At 40.2% G+C, this 14,300-nt stretch overlaps 1 protein-coding gene across 1 annotated transcript; it reads right to left on the reverse strand.

Moving 5' to 3' along the window:
- Window positions 1-123: 123 nt before the first annotated feature.
- Window positions 124-13,521, reverse strand: LOC148651074 (uncharacterized). Its single transcript, XM_088600930.1, has 14 exons — window positions 13,354-13,521; window positions 11,221-11,297; window positions 9,185-9,257; window positions 7,826-7,941; window positions 6,533-6,558; window positions 5,911-6,048; window positions 5,085-5,194; window positions 4,499-4,594; window positions 4,326-4,409; window positions 3,537-3,663; window positions 3,029-3,134; window positions 2,524-2,706; window positions 1,546-1,620; window positions 124-279 (listed from the first exon to the last, which is right to left on the reverse strand). The coding sequence occupies exons 1-14, from the start codon at window positions 13,376-13,378 to the stop codon at window positions 196-198; spliced, it is 1,320 nt and encodes a 439-aa protein (XP_088457056.1). The 5' UTR covers window positions 13,379-13,521; the 3' UTR covers window positions 124-195.
- Between the last annotated feature and the right edge of the window lie 779 nt (window positions 13,522-14,300).

Genomic DNA, 14,300 nt, shown 5'->3' on the forward strand with positions numbered 1-14,300 from the left:
TTCATATTTCCATGTGTATCTAGGGACACTTATAATGCATATAAAGCTTTATGTATAAATAGTTTATATCTTCTATTATGCAAAAAAGGTAATTAAATAAATTATGTAGCTCTACATGCCAGCTAATGGGGTCACAGCTTTATTTGCAGGCACTGAATCAAAATAGATTTTCAAATATATAAGACAGGCTTGTCTTTACAAGTAATGGTTAAAAATTGATTCGTATTTTTCTTGTTTCCCTGACGTGGTCTTTGGTTCTCCATTTTGCTTGATAAACTCCTATAAACAGAAAAGAAAACTTGAAAAACAAAAAAAAACATATACTGGTTTTTAAAAAAATAATATTTTTAGAATGCTACTGATTTGTGAATCATGCCTATCAACACAAGAAAAGAGAAATAAAAGAGGAAAGAGCTAATATCCTGATGTGATCAAGAAGGTAAAAGTGAGTTTGCATTTTCTTGTAGGACGTGTGGGTATTTTTTCAAGAAAATCATCTGAGAGGCATACGTTCTTTACAGCACTACATGTTAGTGTTAATTAATACCACTCTGAGAGTGCAGCAATTAGAAGGGCAGTAAACATTTTAAACTTGTAACTCTAGACATTGGTATTGTAGCACTGGACAGAGGAAAAAAACTGCCCATTTCAGCCTTAGAATACTGCATTTTGTGTTAAAAAAAACTGTTTTTAAACGTATACTTTAGCTTGCTAAGAGCTAGGTTTTTGAGTTGGACATTATATCTGGTGATGGAGTAAGAGGTTTTTGTTCTATGTTACTGAAAGTTTAATTTAAGGATAACTGATAAAGTTGACTGGGATTCATTTATGATAATTTCTAATCAGCTAAAATCCAATGCATTGCACATGAGGGAAAGGTGAAATTACTTAACTACTTCATTTTTCAAAGTGCCTCAATTATAAACTCACATTGTCGGCAGCCATATCACCCTGCAACTCACAACTGGCAACCCACTCAAGCTAAGCAGGTGTGAGCCTGGTCAGTACCTGGATAGGAGACCTCCTGGGAAAAACTAAGGCTGCTGCTGGAAGAGGTGTTCAGGGGACCAGTGGGAGCGCTCACTCTGCTGTCTGTGTTTGTTCTAATGCCCCAGTATAGTGACGGGGATTTTTTACTGTAAAAAGGCGCTGTCTTTCAGATTAGATGCAAAACCAAGGTCCTGTCTCTCTGTGGTCATTAAAAATCTCATGGTGTTTCTTAAAAAAAGATTAGGGGTGCAACCCTGTCATCCTGGCCAAATTTCCCATTGGCCTTTACCAATCACGGCTTCCTAATAATCCCCATCTATGAACTGGCTTCATCACTCTGTTCTCCTACCCACTGACAGCTGATGTGTGGTGAGCGTTCTGGTGCACTATGGCTGCCGTCACAACATCCAGGTGGGGGCTGCACACTGGTGGTGGTGGAGGGGGGTCCCCATTACCTGTAAAGCGCTTTGAGTGGAGTGTCCAGAAGTGTAAGGAAGTGTAATCATTATAACACTCAGATGCGGAGAACTCTGCTAAACCCGTTGCTGTTATTACCTCCAGTTCCACTAGCGTGGCTGTGCCTTCCTCCACCATACTGCCAATTCCACTGCTGAAGCTCAGGTAGCGTTGCTGGACAACAGATACAAAGCACACACTCAAATGTCACGGTTATGGAGAGTTATAGTACATAATGTGTTTCAAGGAACATAAAAACCTGTAACCAAGTTTGACCTGATCCGTCACTGAGCTGAGCTGTTTAGCTACGGTATTAGATCCCCTTTGTTCCAGAAACCATGTGCTTGTGGCTCCAGCGGGTCTCATCTCCTCCCTTCTGTGACCCACTTCCTGAACCACTCTGTCCAGCTCTGAAACCTGCACTCATCCCCAAAAGCAGCCCACTCCTCATATGATTTCTCAGATATTCAAAATAATTAAAAGAAATAAACATAACTTTCATCCCTGCCTTTACAAACAATAAAGATTGTCTTTTATAAAGGACTTTACCATGCATTACGTAACACACTGCATAGAGCAGAGTTTTGGGGCTCGTAGATCGTGCCACCATTGCACGTGCTTGTTTCAGGGTGCCAGTTGAATCCTAAAAAGTCTCGATATGACTCGTTCAAGTCTAGGCTACAACAGAACCCGGCTGTGGTGACCCACAGTGGGCTGAGCCTCCTGGGATTGGCAGGGCTCGAGTCTGCCAGGGCAAGCCCAGCGCGCTACCCAACCTTCCAAGCCGCAGTGAGGTTGCAGTGACACCTGGGAGAGACTCATCGGTCAACGAAGCCCAGCCCTGCTATCAGCATTGCAGGACTTGCAACGTTCTGAATAAGGGGGGTGGGGTGGCTCAGTCCAGTGTATCTTTCGGAAGAAAGCGCAAATTGGTCTTCATCCCTTCCGTGCTGGTACTGTTCTGTCCAGGACTGGTGCTGGACCTCAGCACTGTGAAGCAGACTTGCGCCTCCCCATCCGGCTCAACGTAACAATCATACGAGCACAATTTCCCTCCGGGCAATGGGCGCACAGTACCTGCAGCATCTGAGCAATCACGCCCTCCTCGATGATCTGCACCGCGCTCCTCAGACCCCGAGCAAAGGTGTCCATGGCACCAACGTGTGCGATAAACAGATCCTCCAGGTCCGTAGACTCTCGCCGTACTTTGGCGTCGAAGTTCAGCCCCCCAGGCTGCAGGCCCCCTTGTTCAATTACACACTGGAAAGCACCACAGAAATGCAGCTGGTGGTTTATACTGTATACGTCAAGCGAGGTTGTATGTTTATTTTTTTCTGTTTGGAAACTTGTACTGAAACAGAATCAAAGCTAAAGTGTGAATGAAGTTGTCTCTGTTAAACTCCCTCTCTTTGGTCCCTGATTTCTGGTTTGGATTCTAACACTCATTATCAGTCAGGCAGTGCTTGATATGCCTTATGTCTCCCTTCCAAGTAAATAACAGGTACCACAATATCTCTTAACGACAGACAGAGACGTCACATACATGTAAATGTAACACAGGCAGTGGACTGCCATTCCTCACCTTCATCACCATAGTGGTGTTCTTGATGTCCATAGGGAACTGGTCTGTGTCCCAACCCAAATCAGGAGACCCAGTATTAGAGTCCACTGAGCCAAGCATACCAAACCTACAAATGCAGGCAACAGTTTCTATGACAACCAATTCAGCTAAACCTGGTAAAGCAGGCATGTTACATAAACCTCCTGCTCCTTTTACAGCAAAAAAAAACTTACTAGAGCTCTTCCTTATTTACCAATTCCCCATTTTCAGCATGTAGCTCACAAAACAGCTTCTAATGCAAACATCTAGTTGGGAGCATTCAAACGCATCACAGAAAGGAGTCAACAAAAAATGAAAAAATAAAAACAGAGTATGCCTCTCACCACAGCGCTGTGGATGGTTCGATTAACGAACATAGCAAACAGGCACACAGCATTCTCCTGTGGGTTTCCAAAGCCCGATGGTGTAAGATAGCACAAGAAATATTTTAAGAGTACCTGACTGAGGGAGAAAACACTGCTCCACTTACGCTGAAGCCATAATGATGTCATGCTCGTAAGAATGTCCCGCCAAAGTGGTGTGATTCGGTTCAATATTTAACTTGAAGTAGCTGTCAAGCTCAAAATGCTTCAGGAATCCTATAACGCTCATGGCATCTAGGAGCAGCAGACAAAAGATGACAAATCACGGAGTACAAATAATCAGAGAATCAGAGTTTTGACCTACTACATTGGTCCTATTAGCCTCCTTTATTACAACGCTGAAAAAGTGGTTAAACTTAGTTCTGAATATCTGTGTGTGAAATGAAGTAAAGCACATGATCATTCGGTACAGCAATTCCACCTGCTTGCTTGCAATGAGACCAGCTGTCTGACACACTTCCCTTTAATTCTTAGAGGACACAAGGCAGGACTTCACCCAACTGGGATGAATGTCCACGGCAGGGTGCAGACACTCAGACACACATTCACTCACACAGGAACACGATTCAGACAACTTCAGTTAACTTGGACAGTGTGACTTTGGACTGTGGCAGGAAACCAGAGCACCCCGAGAAAGCCCCTGGGGAGAGAGGGGAACATCGAGCAAGCTACACAGAGATAGCATCGCCGTGTGCAATCGAACCCAGGACGCAAGCGCTGTGAGGCAGCAGAAATAGCTACGCCCACCGTGCCAAAACACCAGAAATTCTGCAAAAGAAAACGCAATGCCTAGGATCTAAGTGCCAAAAATATCTGTAGTCAAGCAGCATGCACTGAGGAACAAGCTCTGCTTCGTGACCTAAAACCTTGATGCAAAGCACAAGCTGTTTTCTTACCGTAATCATATTGATGTTTGCAGGGCTCTTTAGGCTTGGGCTCGATAAGAAACTGGCACTTCAGGCCAATCTTCTCTTTGTACGCTGCACAGAATTGAAATAGGCAAAGATATGTGATCAGTCTAGTTAAGTGCCTCTACCCCTGCTGAACAATCTTTGAATGGGTCACTCACCGATGGCCATTCTGAAAAAGTTCGCCATGTGCTTTAATTCTGCAGCTACATCGGTGTTGTGAGGAGAAAGGTAGCCCTCCCTGCCACCCCAGAACACTGCAAAATTAACCATGGAGACATACTGTAGGTATTCACAGAATGATGTTCTTCTTATTTCATTACACAATTAAATTTGTTTCATGTGGCACTCCAAACAACCATTTGTTTTTCCTGCACATGATGAAATCTTATAATCAACACGCAAATTACATTTTAAAATTTCACATTAGAAGTCTTATACATATTTTCACCAATATATCGATCCAATATTTCAATTCAAAGAGAAAAAATACTTGAACATTTTCGTCTGCAATACAATATGTTCAACATATATAGCCTGTAAACCAATGTTTTCTGTAACATTTTCTTATGAATACTGTAATTTTAAAAATAATGATGCTTTGCAAAGACATGTTCTACAACATGAGGAGAAATAGGTGTTGAAATTTTGATTAGCATGGACATCTGGACCGTATTTGTTTTCTTACATGACCTTGACTGTCTTTACTAACAGCTTTAGTGTGGTCACCTGAGAAGCAGTCCTTACCAAAGTTCTCTGCTCCCAGTTTCTTGGCTATTTCCAGTCCTTTCTTCAGCTGGGCCCCAGCATAGGCGACCACATGGGCATCAGGGTTAGTGGCTGCTCCATTCATGTATCTGTTCTATTAAAAGGGAAGGTATCTGAAATGCCATCTCATGCCTGATTTAGGCAGACTTTTACTACCTTCATGTTTAGCTACAAAGATCAATTAGTCACCCAGTATTGCATAACTTGAGTGAATACAGACAATTTTCATAACTCACAAATCGTCTTCTGCTTTAAGGACATAAAGTCCTGAAAATCTGTTCTGCTCTAGTTATATACTGTATAAATCACACCTATTGTCTTATCTATTGATACATACATGATATGCTATATATTTTTTTCTGTTAAAATCTTACCTTTATGCCTACAAAGCTTTCAGAACAACACAGGTTTTGCTACAGCTATGCACAATAACGTAGGAGCAGACATATGTCAGAAGGGTTTGTAGCCTTTTATTCTAAGAACATCTGCAGATTTTTCTTAAAAAATACCTTTTCTATCATTTGTGTTGTAGGAAAAGCACAAGAAATTGATGTTCTGCAAAAAACAACAGTGTTGGATAAACCTCTAACCTGATCTGTTACTGACGTTTTCGATTTCATGTCTTTTTTATTCTTATTATACAAGAACGAATAAAGAAAGGCTATTACTGATTGTCTCAGTTCTCTCATTAAGACACTTTTAGGTAAAAAAAAATGTCCACAAAAAACTGTACATCAGTAAAATCATGCATTCATGAGGACTGATCTCAAATGTTTCTGCTTGCGATACAGGGCTGAGTGTTGACCTGGGGTAAGCGAAGAGGTTACAGGTGGCCCAGAGGACTTTGATCCCAGTTTTCCTCTGGAGCTCCAGGGCCAGGTCAGTGATCTCATCCAGATTCCTGTTAGTCTCCTCCAGTGTGCCGCCTTCTGGGGCCAAGTCTCTGTCAGAGGCAGAATAGCACAATTTCAATCTACAGACAGATGCAGGAGAGCACGACACTCCTGAGGTTTACACAAGCATGTGTGTCTGCTGCCAGTCCAACAAAACCTTCTCATTCATAATTGACTCAACAAGCATCAGTAAGTCTGGTTACTCATTGGAACCACTACTGAGCTCACTTTAAAAGCCACCTTCATAATATTTTTCAATTCCAAAAGAGTTAAATAAAATGGATTACTAACACAAAATCACAAAGAGCATGCTAAGGGTTGTCCATATTTTAAACATTTAAAAAAATGTTAAAAACTTAAATATAGAAGGAACACTAACAATAATTGCAGATGTATACCCAAGCCTTTTTGAAATTTGCACATTTGCAACATTTGTAAAGGGAATATAAATATTTTTATAAAAGGTCAATATAAACATGTATTTTATTACTCAATAAATGGTCACAGAAGCCAGCACTAAAGGTTGAATTATACCTGTCATGGAAGGTGTAATACTTTACCTGGAGGAAAAAGGAAAAAAAAATCCATTAAAACTTAAATTCACAGGTTTACTGTGAATTAATGATAAGAATTTATCTTAAAAAATGAAAATGACTAATTTTAATAGTAAAAATGTCAATTTAAACACATGAAATCTGTGATTTAATCTAAAATCTGTTATTAGCATATACATGTATCTGGACCTGTTCTAATACAATGTTTTCTGAAAGGACAAAATTGTAGATATTTTAATATCTGTTGGACACAATTTTCACTTTTAGGCCAAACGGTTATTTTTACAGCTTTGTAGAAACAAAAAGAAACAACTAAACTACTTCTATTCACAAAAAAAAGTATTGTGGCAGGTTGACCTGCAAGAGTTCAGTAATGACCTAGGACCTACCACTAGAGGGCTCCTAATCAGTCTCAAGCCTGGCTCACCTGTCAATAGGTTCACCTGTGGTGTATAATTGTTCTATTTTTGGAATGGAACTCAGAATTCTCACACAGGGTTTAGTCAGCATAACCTGTGTGATTGTAAAGGCGTGGCACTGAAGAGATTTTGCTTACCGACGTTTTATGTACTCTAAATCTCTGTTTTGTATAGAGACTTAATGAAGGACCTTTACAGGTCATTGATGGAAGATTTGATTAAGCTGCTGAAGGAAGGACCCCTTTGCCCATTCCACACAGCCCGGTAAGTTCTGGGGTTGGAGCCGGGGCTCGGCAGTCTGATGGGACCCAACCTATTGGTGTAAGAGTGGGATCGAGCAGGCCTCCAGGCCATCGATTTTGACCTCAGCACTGTCCCGCTGGGGGTGCTGCAGGTGGTGTGAAGAACCCATTCGCCCCTGGACCCCCTGTATCAAGAGGGAACCCAACTGGTTCGACAGCAGGGGGAACTTCGGACACGCCTGGCACCATTTGTACTCTGACCTGCACACCCTCCTGCTTCAGGAAATAAATAAATACCTGTGGCAGGAAAGGAGTGCACCACATCACCCACATCAGAAGAGCCTGAAGTGGTACCTAAGGTAATAATCTTCATCATTGTTCGATGTGTTTTATATGCACAGGTCTGCATTATAGAGCTACAAGCGAGGATCCCTAACAGTATCATGTTGGATGTGCACCTTGGGATATTTTTCATGGACAGGTGCTTTAAATAAAGATTCTACCATTGGTACTAACTGCAAATATGTGCTGCTGGTGACAAGATGATCTTGCAACCAGATGAAAAGTCTTAACCGTTGAATTTTTCAGAACTCCACATCTGTGTGGACTTACACCCAATTTTGTGAAGAATTCAAAAGCTGCATGCATTCTTCTCTTAGCTGTTTCCATTGAGTTTTTTCCATCGTCCCAGGGCCTTTTCAGTGTGGGAAATCCAAAGGGATCAGCTCCTGAAAGCCATAAGAAATTCCTTTTCCTTGAGGAAGCCAAAGTGAGCACAATAATCTATGAAACTGTATATATTACCTATATATGCAGTACTGTGACTGTATAAACACGTATTTCAAAAACACTGATTAATCAGGAAAAGAAGAATAGCTTTTCAGGCTGTGAGGGTAATGGCAGCTTCAGGCAAGATGGCAGCTCTGACCTGAACTACATTCCCCAGAATGCTGTGAGGTCCTGCTGCCTTCAGTCACCTGAAGACTGCTGGTCAGATCATGGTTGAAAGACCAGGGAGCCAAGGCCTCCAGGAGAAGAGAGGAAACAGAAAGCAAACCCTCTGTGGAACTGACTCTGTGTTTTTGGCAAATGTCTCACAAAGAGGCTTAGGGTTTGAGAGTAATTGTAACTAGAGTTATACTAGAGGGGCGTTGAAGAAACTGAGTTATGATTCTGAAGTTTTTGTTTTGTTTTATTTTATTTTGCTTGTGGGGTTTTAGTTCTCCCTCACCACTGTAACTTTAAAAAGTACTAGTTTAGTACCTTACATCTGCATTTGTGTCTGCCTTCCAGGGACGGGACCCAGCTATTAAAATATCACTTGCTACTCTAACTCTAAACCCCCAGGTGTGTCAAGATAATATCAATACTTGCCTTGTCTTGCTCTCAAAACTGCACGACTCTAGTAGCCTATTCTCATATCCAACACACCAAACCAACACCTGTGTTAGGGACAGGAGGGTCACTTGGTGCAGTGGGAGACAGATTTCACTATCTGCATTCCTTCCTTGACAGAGTTGTGTAGAGAAGTCACAGCAACGGTCAGTGAAATAAGTTTTAATTTGTGACAAACAAAATGCCACAGAGAAGGCGCACAAGGTTTATAACCCACAATTCCTCCTCTAAGCAGTGTCAAGAGAGAGTTTTCTAGTCCAAGCATAGCCATCGTCACCCTATGTTATTACCATGAATGGGTGTTCATGAGTGAAACTTTACCAATCATACTGAGATCATAGACAATATTTTCACTTACGGCCCAGTGGCTATTCCTGATAAGGAATCTTTCCGCTACTCCTGAAATGTCAGCAGGAATCAGTTTAAAATGTACTCAATCTAGGTGAGACGAATGAGCCTGGTCCAGGGTCAGAGGTGAACATTTCTCTGCTGTGTCCACTGGCAATCTGATGACTCACTAACATCATCAGCTACACAGCTACATTGTCTGGTAGTGGAGCTGTTTGAAGGTCTTACCAGTTCCACAGAAAGAATGCCAGTAACAGACAGAGAACCTCAGCCAGTCTTCCATTGTCCTCCCAAGTAGGACCTATATAGCAAAAATGAAGTCTTGTTTATTAAATATCATCATTAACAGATTAGATATTGTAAAGCACATTAAAGACAATCAATAACTGAGCTAGAACTATGAAAAGAATGCATCATACAGCATGTTCAAAATAATCATTTTGACTACAAATAGCCTACAAAAATATGTTTGCTAAGTTGTTATAGAAGCTAAAATGTGTGCAGTACTGACATGTCATTCTATAAGGACAAGCTCAGATATCGTAATGAACAGGCAGTTTGGTCAGAGACCTGTCATTTACAAGTAAATAAAATGTGCTTCAAATGTCAAACTGAAGATATTAAAGGATTCCATAAATGTCATCAGAGCAACGAGAAAGAGTTAAACAAATGCTGAGTGTTCTAACCGTCTTCCATTACTTTAACCCTCCAGCCCTCCAGAAGGTACTTCCACCTGCAAGGATGTGCTCTAAAAGACCTTGCATTATGTTGGAAAGTATATACAGTGCAGGCCTGGCTGAGGGTTTGAATTCAAGGTAAGGAGTTCAAGTAGCTCAATTTGGTTAACAAGAGCCAGCTTCATAAATGAGTTGCTTTAAATCTGATGTGATGTCCCTCTCACTCAAGGTGTTCTACAGGAGCTGTTCTGGGACATTTTATTATTTATATGCCGGCTCTCTGTCAAATTATTCAAAAATATGGACTTGGGTTTCACGGCTGTTATGATGATGATGCTCTAATTTATTTGCAGAACATATCAAACGCCCCTGCTACAGTTTGTGCATGTTACAGACGCCTGTCTGACAGTAAGGTAACTTTCTAAGTTTAAGCAGATACAGACTGACGCTATGCACATAGGCTTCTAACAACAACTTGGCAAACGTAATGACTTCGGTGTTGCTGTTGATGGTGCTGAAATAAAATCCTAGGCTTAAGGTAGAAACATTATTGTTACTCTTTGCCTTGTGATTTGAAGTTTGTGTTACGAATGTCACAGTGGTATCCTTTTCCAAGCAGATAACTTTACTTGGTAAAGGGTCTTATGCAGATACTGAAACACTGATGCATCTCTTTTTCCCATTAAGATTAAACTACTGTGACACATTTCCTAACCAAAACCACTCTGCATATAACTTCATTCCTGTATAAAAAGCACTGGATCCCTGTAAAATATACAATGGATTTCAAGGTCACTGAATACTCAGGTTTCAGGCTATCTTAAGGCCTTCATTTTGTTTTAGTTCTGTCTGCCTTGTTCATACAATCCTATACCAATCTTGCCAATTAGCAGGAGCTAACTGTACAGGAGTCTCCTTGAATGTTGCAATTATTATATTGGAGTCAATATACTGTACATGTAAGTGGAATACTTTATCTGGGCTGCACTGGGGAAAATTCCAGTCATCTTTGTTGATATATATTGTAAAGTATCGAATCAAATCAAATCTAATTGAATGCACTAGAACATATATGGGCATTTCCTTGCTGGTACAGTATGTCCTTATGGAAACGACTGCACTTTAAAGTTTATGTGATGCCAACAAAGACTTGTTTAAACAAGGAAAAGATTAAAACATTTCATTAAGACCATGCTACGCAGCTGTGAATCCGTTTTAATGAGTGCATAGTATGTGTGAAATACATAATAGTCTGTTTTTCAGCAAGCTGAATTCAAATTTCCCATTTAAAATGGAGCTTTTGTCACCAGTAGGTCTGAAGCTATTATGTTATCTTAAGAATCAAAAGAAAACCACACAACCACTGAAGTGTGCATCTCGATGAGAAGTAAAACAGATTTGAAGAGTGGGTTATACCATTATGATGTTTATCACACATTTACAGCAGCAAAGAAATTATAGATGTGCAAGTGTTTGTCTCTTGAGAATAACCTACCAGTACTAAGAGAATTCACTGGAACAGTTATGTCAGTAAAGAACTTCTGGATCAAGCTACTGGATCTAAAAAACCGCCAACATAAAACTCACCTCTTCTGCATTGTAGTACTTGAAGCACAAAACATTTCCTGCTCCTCCATCAGGGACATAGGTAATTTTAGAAATACCTGGTAAGAAGTAAGATAGACACTGGTCCTTTATTTGATTTAGCACAGTTTAAAATGGACTGAACTAAAATTATTTTTGTTGGTATTGTTTAAATATGATAGTGTGGTAGCCAAGACTTTTTTTTTGCAGATTGTTTTTGTTTAGTTCAGAAAGATAGTTTATTTAAAATTACCATAGTATGATAGAGATACACATGCCATAACTATTACCACCCAATAACTTACAAACATACCCACTTATCTTAGTATTCAATTTCTACTCCTGTTTAATATCTCCTCCTATTATTTTAAAAATATCACAACAACATGACCACCTATGAAATGCATAGGAGAGTGGGAGTTTAATTATAAAACAAGCTCTTAATAGTCAATATTTTCATTAGTTATCATTGCAATTATGGTTAAAATGAGGGTAGGCATTTTCAAAGACAGTAGATTTTTTACCCATCACACAAATATAAGACACAAAAATGTCCCAACATTTTGACACAATTATTTTGCCTTCAGCAGCTCTGCAATGATTAGATCCCGCTATATACTGTACATCTTATGTTTTAAGTTAAAGTGAAACCATAATATGGAGTTGTGAACTGCAGTTTGAGAGGAGGATGAACAGTAATCTTGCACTTCTGCTCTCTTGTGTATATACAGTACATACTCGCCTCTTGTGCACAACACACACAGACTGTATCTTCTCTTGTCCCCTCCCTACACAACTGCTTCACTCTTGTAGCTGTCTCTCTGGGTCATTCCCTCCCTGGGTCATTTCCTGGCAAGTGAGGGGGCTTGGAACATCATGACCTTACAGCCAGGGCTGCTATTTCCTCAGCCAGGAGAGTTAATTCCAAACACTAAAACTTCCAAGAATGGAGCCCTTTATATCTGTCATCTCATCTCATCTCATGTCATCTCATAAAATCAAATTTGACCACCCTACTAAATTGACTTTCGGCTTCTTGGTTATGAAGAAGCATCTTTAGTTTCGTTGACACTAAAGCGAGGAAATGTTCACGTTTTTGATCATCTGGAAAACTACAGAGCACTGGAGCCACACACGAACTCATAGATAAACACTTCACTGCATTACAGCTCTTTCTTATCATTGTCTTTTCCAAAGTAAAGAACTCTGTGGTGCTTGAATAGTAAATGCCTAAGGCGCCACCACATACAAAAATGTTACAGAAATGACACAGATCAGGTATTTTGGTAAGGTAAAGTGAACACACTGTGCAGTCAGACTTGGCTGTACGCGTCTTACTCTCAACAAATCCAAAAGCAGCTTCTGGAAATGAAGTTTTTTTAAGGCAAAAAGCATTAAAGCCAATTCAAAGCAAAGTGCAAGCGAGTAGAAGATGACCCTATTTATATTTGAACTGTTAGGTTGTTGAATATGCAGCTCTTAAGATACAAATTTGCCATTGTTCGTGATAGTTATTCATGCACATCCTGGACAGGTAAAACCCTCAGGAGGGCCTTTCGTACTGAGAAGACAAATCTGATTTAAATGTGGTGACAATGACATTTGTCCTCGGCACCTGGTATTTCTGCATGGGGCAAAACAGGAGAAAATTACACAAAGCACTTCTCCACTCCCATTAACAGATCTCGGGTAAGTTTTACATTTTTAAAACTTTTTTAAGTTTCGAACAACTTAAATTCTATCTACAGAGTACTACCAGTTACGAAAAAGTTACACAGAAGCTTACAGTATTTTTATATCCGCTGTGACCTACGGTCATTAATTCCTAAATACTTTTCACTGTCAGAGTAACACCCCAAGTAGTATTTTTTTAAATACAATAAAGGCCTACGCCTACGTTCCCCCTTGAGCTTGTCATTAATAGTATTTTTATTCGTACTTTGTGTTATTTATAAAGGCCACCAAATAAAAACACACCGTACAGATCGTGTACAGTCTTTCGGACGTGAGAGCAAAGAGACGATTTCCTTTTCACTTTGTTCCGTCAGCGTTTCTCGGTTGCTTTGATGCGTAGTGCACGCCCAGTTACTTAGACACGATAAGAAGTACAATTTTTACAAATACACTGTTACCTACCACGAAAATACTCGACATCTGCCATATTTCTGTCTTTTGCAGTGAAGGGTGGTTTCGGAAAGTCCTCGACTCCTGTCGAGAGTTACTGATTACCAAGTGGGACTATGCAAAGCACGCCTTGCACTGCAGGTTACTGCCACATGGTGTCACCCTACAACCATGTGACCGTTTTTTGTCTGCGAAAAGAATCCCATTCCCCACATCTTTACAACCTATAATAATAATAATAATTTCTGACACATATATAGCGCTTTTCTGGACAATCCACTCACCGGACTCCCCTCCATCACCACCAATGTGCAGCATCCACCTTGATGATGATAATAACAACTATAACTTTTAACTGTCGTCACTCTATTTAGACATCATTGTACAAGTTACAGCTGTAAAGAATAAACAACTATATTACACAGTACGAGCCACAATTACCAGGCCAGCTCAAAAACTATACACGACATATGGACTTTATCGGTGTTATCTTCCAGTTATATTAGAGTACTTCTCCTTTGGCAGGTTAGGGCCTGCCAATAAGTGTCTATAGAGTTTCCTCTGCTCTTTCCTGAACACTTCTTCTCTCCCAAATTACACCCTTTGTATTCCCGTGGCATGGAGCACGTTTTAAACCCCATATACTGTAGTTTTAAGGACTTCCGAAGCCGCGGTTTACAATTCTGTTCACTGCTCAGCATTTCTGATGTAGAAACAACCTCAGTTGTGTTTCATTTAGAGGCTGCGTTTCCACCATTCCGCTACTGACAGTTTTCATAAAACGACTGTACAGTATACCCTTTTATTATATAGTTTTCCCCCTCGAAATCACATTAAGGAATTTGTATTTTAATTTTTAAAACGAGCTACCTGGCGTTATCGGTACATTAGAAGATGAGTTTTGCTCACATAGATCTAGCTAGGATACTGTTTCCAACAACTTGATTTTCTTGCAAGAA

This window comes from Lepisosteus platostomus, chromosome 12 (genome assembly GCF_059453375.1).
Source record: "Lepisosteus platostomus isolate fLepPlt1 chromosome 12, fLepPlt1.hap1, whole genome shotgun sequence".
Classification (NCBI taxonomy): Eukaryota; Metazoa; Chordata; class Actinopteri; order Semionotiformes; family Lepisosteidae; genus Lepisosteus; species Lepisosteus platostomus.

Excerpts from the sequence above, each read along its gene's own strand:
- LOC148651074 (XM_088600930.1), bottom strand. The coding sequence starts at position 13,378 with ATGGCAGATGTCGAGTATTTTCGTG. Across the intron at positions 4,410-4,498 it reads CTTTTTCAGAATGGCCATCG|CGTACAAAGAGAAGATTGGC; the intron begins GTGAGTGACCCA and ends AATTCTGTGCAG. Across the intron at positions 1,621-2,523 it reads TGATTGCTCAGATGCTGCAG|CAACGCTACCTGAGCTTCAG; the intron begins GTACTGTGCGCC and ends TCTGTTGTCCAG.